The 5,984-nt window shown below is 43.8% G+C and overlaps 1 protein-coding gene across 4 annotated transcripts; it reads left to right on the top strand.

Moving 5' to 3' along the window:
• Window positions 1–703: 703 nt before the first annotated feature.
• LOC131241263 (uncharacterized) lies at window positions 704–5,266 on the top strand. Of its 4 annotated transcripts, XM_058240025.1 has the most exons (4): window positions 704–911; window positions 1,802–1,835; window positions 1,933–2,230; window positions 2,817–5,266. In XM_058240025.1, exon 4 carries the CDS (start codon window positions 3,105–3,107, stop codon window positions 5,064–5,066), a length of 1,962 nt encoding a protein of 653 aa, XP_058096008.1. In that variant the 5' UTR covers window positions 704–911; window positions 1,802–1,835; window positions 1,933–2,230; window positions 2,817–3,104; the 3' UTR covers window positions 5,067–5,266. The 4 variants fall into 4 exon arrangements, with proteins under 4 accessions (XP_058096008.1, XP_058096006.1, XP_058096010.1 ...); XM_058240023.1 differs by lacking the exon at window positions 1,802–1,835; XM_058240027.1 differs by lacking the exons at window positions 1,802–1,835; window positions 1,933–2,230 and adding an exon at window positions 1,365–1,410.
• The last annotated feature ends 718 nt before the right edge of the window (window positions 5,267–5,984 follow it).

Below are 5,984 nucleotides of genomic sequence, written 5' to 3'. Positions count from 1 at the left end.
CCGTTCCCAGCTGGAGACAGGGCGGGGGTTGGACGCAATCCGCGTCCATGTAGGACCATCAGCCGAAGTTAATGGAGCTTGCGACGACCCGGGACCGGCGAGTCTGGCCCAGTTTCACACTACATCCACGCCTGTGATATGCGGTCCCTACCAATATGGACGGTGACGAGGCGCTGCCTAAGTGGGGTCTAACGTCACGAATGACGACGTCTGCGCATCGCGTTCCGGAAAGAGAAAAACTTCGATACTCTGGCTGTGTGATGGATCGATGATACTCAGGCACTTGGAAATTAGTCAGAAATTATATACGTGGCACGTAATAAATTCATATCAAACTGTCCAAGTTATGAATTGCAAATTGGATATATCATGGACCAAAATTTATAAGTATTTGATTATAAAAATATCTGATTGATCAATATTTATTCAACGGTTAACATTTGCAAATCGAATGGTCCAATTTCAATAAAAGAGTTTCCAAGAATCAGAGGCTAGGATTTCTCAGGCAATCTAAGTTTGGGATTCTATATTAGAGGCAGTGGTTTCCACAATTTAGTCGGTTTAATTTTAGTTTATATATACTGTTAATGAGATTTCTAAGTGACGTTGTATGAAGCTTCGTAGTCTGCCAGAGTATTAAATAACTCCACCTCAAGAATCGGATCGCCACGGCCACGCTCACCCAGTCCAGGCATCCGTCCACATGCATTGCCGGGCGGACTTTTTTTTTTTCTTTATCTTTAACCCCGCCTTCCTAACCTGCGCCCATTGCTTAACCTGCGCTCCCCCTTCCTACTTCCCCCGACTTTTCCGCTACTCTCCTCATATCTCTCTCCCTCTCGTTTTTTCCGCGATTGGAAAAACCCTAGCTTTTGTCTGCTTGTTTTCGCTGCAGAAATCGGCAATCTGAGGTATGTTATCGTCTCCTTTCTTCATGAATTCTGCTGTTTCGATTATTTTCTTCTTGAATCTAAGTTTCTATGAAGAAGATCTCGCTTCTTGTGGTCGATTTCTGTCGAATCTGTTGAGTTTTAGGCTCTTTTTCTTCTGAATCTGTTTGATCTTGTCGAACGCCTGCATATTGGATTGATTTTTCGTTTTTATTCGGAATTTTCTGAGCTTTTATGAATTTAATGTCTGGAATTGTTGATTTTGCTGATTTTTCTTTGTTTGGATGTTTAGATTTTCTGTTGAAATATGTGTAGTTCCAGTTTGTTTTAGCTCCAAAATCCAGTTCTGCTTTGAAATTTCGTTTGAGATTTGGTTTTTCTTTGTAATATGATTTCAGTTCTCTGTCGAAAACTGCCTGAGATGTGGTTTTTCATTGTGATATTTTGATATTTGGGTTGTGTTTGGGTCCTCAGCAGGGCGGATGCTTTTCCGCACTGAACCGTAAGAAACTTGTCTTAGGTATAAACAGAGGCTTTGATTTCGATTGTCCGAAAGCATATTTCTGCCGGAACACTTTGTCACATGGAACTTTGATAATTTCCCCAAAACACATTTTGGATGGAAATCCAAACACACCTAAGATGTGTGGAAATCTATGAACTTCTACCTGCATGTTTATTCTAGTTCCACTTAGAGGAATTTCTTTAGAAAGTAGTCCAATTGTCACTCATTCATGTTCTGTTAGGATTTTGCTTTAGTTAGGATTTTTCTCCTGTTTTACTTCTTGTGTGAGTGGTTCTCTTCTTTTATTTTGTTTTATTTATAATTGCATTTCTGTCAGTACGTGTTTGGATTTCTCATGGTTGATAAGATTTTTCTTGTTTTTCCAATTTTTTGGCTGTGTTGCTAGAAAGCTGCGATCTTTACTGGAAATTAGTAGCTGGGTTAGTAATGGCCTCTGTACCCCCCCCCCCCTGCTTTTTCAGGGTCTTTGTTAATCCAATTAATTTTGTTTGCTTTGCATGATGACCGTTTTTGTAGTTTATTATGATGAGGAATGCTAAAATGCACAGCTGCAAACCACATTCCGGTGGATTCATGTAAGGGAGGTTGTCTATATTGACCAAAAATAGCCCCAGCGGGCCTCCTTTTAAGTTTATCATTTGCTTAGGTCTACTGATCAGCCCACGACTGGGTCAGGGTTGCTGCCCACGATTAGGAGGATCAATCAGCTGACAGGCCGGTTTTGCTAGACACATGGCTGGTCACCTTTTCCAGCTGCACAACCATATCACTGATATGCATGATTGTGGCACAACAATTCCTCTAATAGATAAAGGTAATGTATTTTTTTATTGTCTCTCATCACATGGATATGTCTGTGGCATGACTTGGATATATAGACAAGGTTCCAGTTATCGTTCACAGTGTACTTGCGTGCTTGTTGCTTCAACAGATTAGTTCATCAGAATGTGGTTAGGATATGGTAGTTCGTTGATAATATTCAGTATTTTAATGTCTAGGGGTAAAATTAGCTAATTGATTTTCTATTCATATTTATATAGCCTGATGGTAGACAGGGCATGTTTAAACATTTGAGGTCTCCGGTTCCAACCCAGCTAGCCTAAGAAAAAAAGAAAAAGATTATTTAATTGTTGTACCCTCTGCAATAGATGTCATTTGTCAACTATGTTAATGCTGATCAACATCACTTCGCCTGCATTGTTACAGAATCCAAACAGATATCTAGTTTAGTTCTTAAGATTTTTCCATTTCCCTGTGTTGTTGTGTTTACTTTATGCATCAAATGCTCAAGTTCTCAACATCCACTTTTGCATAGAAGTTTGTGTTTAGGGTTTTGATTGTGTTACAGATTTTAATTTGCCTAGTTTCGTCATCCAATTATATGGTTTGTTCTGCAACAGGAAGGATGGGCTGCCAGACTATTATCATGAATGAGATGGGTTTCTTCTAATCAGCACAATCTGTAACTAAAGAAACTGCAATTAATCAGGTGTATTTTGGTTCGAGTTTTTAGAAAATGGACCGTTGTGATACATCAGGGTTTGTTAGCGGAGGAGGGACATAATCCTTGAAAAACCTTGTGATCTAGTTTTGTTCATGCTTTCCTAATGCCGGACGTCAAGGTGGCTGGTTTTTACATCAAGATGCGGTTTATATAAGAGGGTCCTCTTTTCAGCCAATTGTACATCATGGATAACAGGTTTCAACGCTTTGGTTTTGCAACCAATCACTCTTCAAATGCGTTTGAAAATCTTAGCAGAGTTGCTCGAGTTGGTGCTGATTACTGCATGGATACCATTTTGCGACTTGATTCCCCTGGTGCCTCTGGCTTGTATCTTTCTGCTGCAAAGGGCACCAAGCGGAAGTGGGGTGCTATTGATGGAACCGGGTGTCTGGTAGATGGCTCTTCGCTGGTTCTTGGTCTAGGCCATTCCTCAAGTTCCTCCGATAGCAAGGGAAGTTCTGCAACAGCCTGCACCATGTCTTCAGCCAAGGAAACCGATGAAGAGTCCTCCATGGATCTAGGCTTGAATTTTCATCTTCACCTTGGCAATGAGAAGACATCCAGCCCAAAGAAAACTGCTGTTGCTGCTACAAAGGCTATTGAAACGGAATCCAAGTTTGACCTCCAACTGAGTCTCTCGATGGGATCAGCTGAATCCGAAATTACCAGTAACACTCCAAGCTCAGCTCAATGGCAGAGCAAAACTGAGGCATCATTAATGATCGGCAAGGTGCCAGTTGGGGATGAAGGATCTACATCATCATACAGGAATTTACAGACTTCTATTCCGCCTTTGCATGTGGCAGAGATCAGTTTTGTTTCACGTCCAATTACGAGCAAGACGAATCCAATTCCAGCTGTTCCGGGACTCTCATCAACCGTGATATCAGCTCCAAAAAGCTCAGTCACCTGTACTTCCGGGCTTACTCAGCAACGGCGTAGTCCTAATACAAAGATCTGTCAGTTCAATGGATGTGGAAAGGGAGCCAGGGGTGCTTCTGGCCTGTGCATTGCCCATGGTGGTGGCCGGAGGTGTCAGAAACAGGGCTGCGATAAGGGAGCAGAGGGCCGAACTGTGTACTGCAAGGCTCATGGTGGAGGCCGACGATGCCAACATCTCGGTTGCACAAAGAGTGCTGAAGGCCGCACAGATTACTGTATAGCCCACGGTGGGGGCCGCCGGTGCAGCCATGAAGGTTGCAGTAGAGCTGCAAGGGGGAAATCTGGTTTGTGCATCAGGCACGGAGGTGGCAAGAGGTGCCAGAAGGAAAATTGCACAAAGAGTGCTGAAGGTTTCTCTGGCCTCTGCATCTCTCACGGAGGTGGGCGCCGCTGCCAGTTTTCAGCATGCTCAAAGGGTGCTCAAGGGAGCACAATGTTTTGCAAGGCACACGGCGGGGGCAAGAGGTGCACAGTTGCAGGGTGCACAAAGGGGGCAGAAGGGAGCACAGCCTTCTGTAAGGGCCATGGTGGAGGGAAGCGCTGCTCATTTGAAGGGGGTTGCCCAAAGAGTGTGCATGGCGGGACCCAGTTTTGTGTTGCACATGGAGGTGGGAAGAGATGTGCTGTTGCAGAGTGCACCAAGAGCGCAAGGGGGAGAACGGATTTTTGTGTTCGCCACGGTGGGGGTAAGCGATGCAAGCATGAAGGATGTGGGAAGAGCGCACAGGGAAGCACCAACTTCTGCAAGGCGCATGGCGGAGGCAAGAGGTGCTCTTGGGTGCAGCCGGGATCAGGCATCGGCGGCCAAGCCCCCTGTGAACGGTTTGCTAGGGGGAAGACCGGGCTCTGCGCTGCACACAGTGCACTGGTCCAAGACCAGCGTGTGCATGGTGGGGGTACACTTGGATGCGACGACCAGGACCCAAAGCCTAGTAAGGCTGAGAAGATGAAAGACACTGCTATTGAAGAAATGAATGTGGATTTCTCGGAGGCATGCAATGATGGCGAGAAATCTCTAGGTTGGAACAGTTTTGATCCAAAGACATGCATAAACCTTTCCATCTCAATGCAGGCACAGGCACAGGCACAGGTCCATTCTCTAATGGGTGAAGCAGCCTCGCAGGCCAGCACGGCCGACCTTCCAGAAGGGAGGGTGCATGGCGGAATTCTGATGGCAATGCTGGCCAGGGGCACCGGAAATTGAGTAGATACCAGTCCACCTGAGCCCCGGAAAGTCCCTTAAAGTAAATAAGTAGGTTCTCTTTCACTTGTCTTTGATTTGGTATTAGCAGGAGTCGGGTCTTTTGGTGTTTTGTGGTTTTGGGAAGAAAACCCAAGTTTTTATCTCATCCATTGTCATGTGTCATGTATGGTTCGGACTTGGAACGAAGTGATTGGCTTTGACAGCCTGTCTTGAATGTGGTAGTAGTGGAGTTTTGCTGTAGAGAACTCATATCTACATCCCTCCCTAGGGTATATATTTAGGTACTCAGATTCTGTAAATACATGTTACAAGGTCCTGGTGAATGCATCGGTGAGAAAATCTTGCTTCAATCGAATATACGTGCACTTATGATATAAATGATCTTTAATTAGGGTTGGGATCATGCAAATGATAATATCCCATAATTAATTGATACTCTGGCTGCGTATGGTGCTTGATATGCAGGCACATAGAGAAGAGACACGTGGAATATATTGATCCAAATTAAACTGCCCAAATTGTGGAAACTACTGTTGTTGAGTTTAAGGCCGATACTCAGATTGGTTGAGCAATTCCAACTTCAGATTCGTGGACACTCGTTTGTTGAAATAAGACCACCTGATATTTCTCATATTAACTGTCCAATAAATGTCTACCAATCTGATATTGAAATAGTTAATTAGATTCAATTTTTGGGTCATGATACATCTAAGCATAGTTTGGACGGTTTAATTTCAATTCCCAGTATGACATATGTACAACTTGTTTGTAATTTCCAAGGGCAGCATATCATCCATAACACACTGCCAAGTAGTGAAGTTTTTCTCGTGATTTCTTCTTTTATAATTGAAGTTGTACGCATCCCATGAGCATGTCACATGATCGGGCCCTGAATATTTTGATGCTCATGCCAACTTA

This window comes from Magnolia sinica, chromosome 3 (assembly GCF_029962835.1).
Source record: "Magnolia sinica isolate HGM2019 chromosome 3, MsV1, whole genome shotgun sequence".
NCBI lineage: Eukaryota > Viridiplantae > Streptophyta > Magnoliopsida > Magnoliales > Magnoliaceae > Magnolia > Magnolia sinica.
The sequence above is the reverse complement of the archived record's forward strand: the minus strand, read 5'-3'. Positions and strand labels throughout refer to the sequence as shown.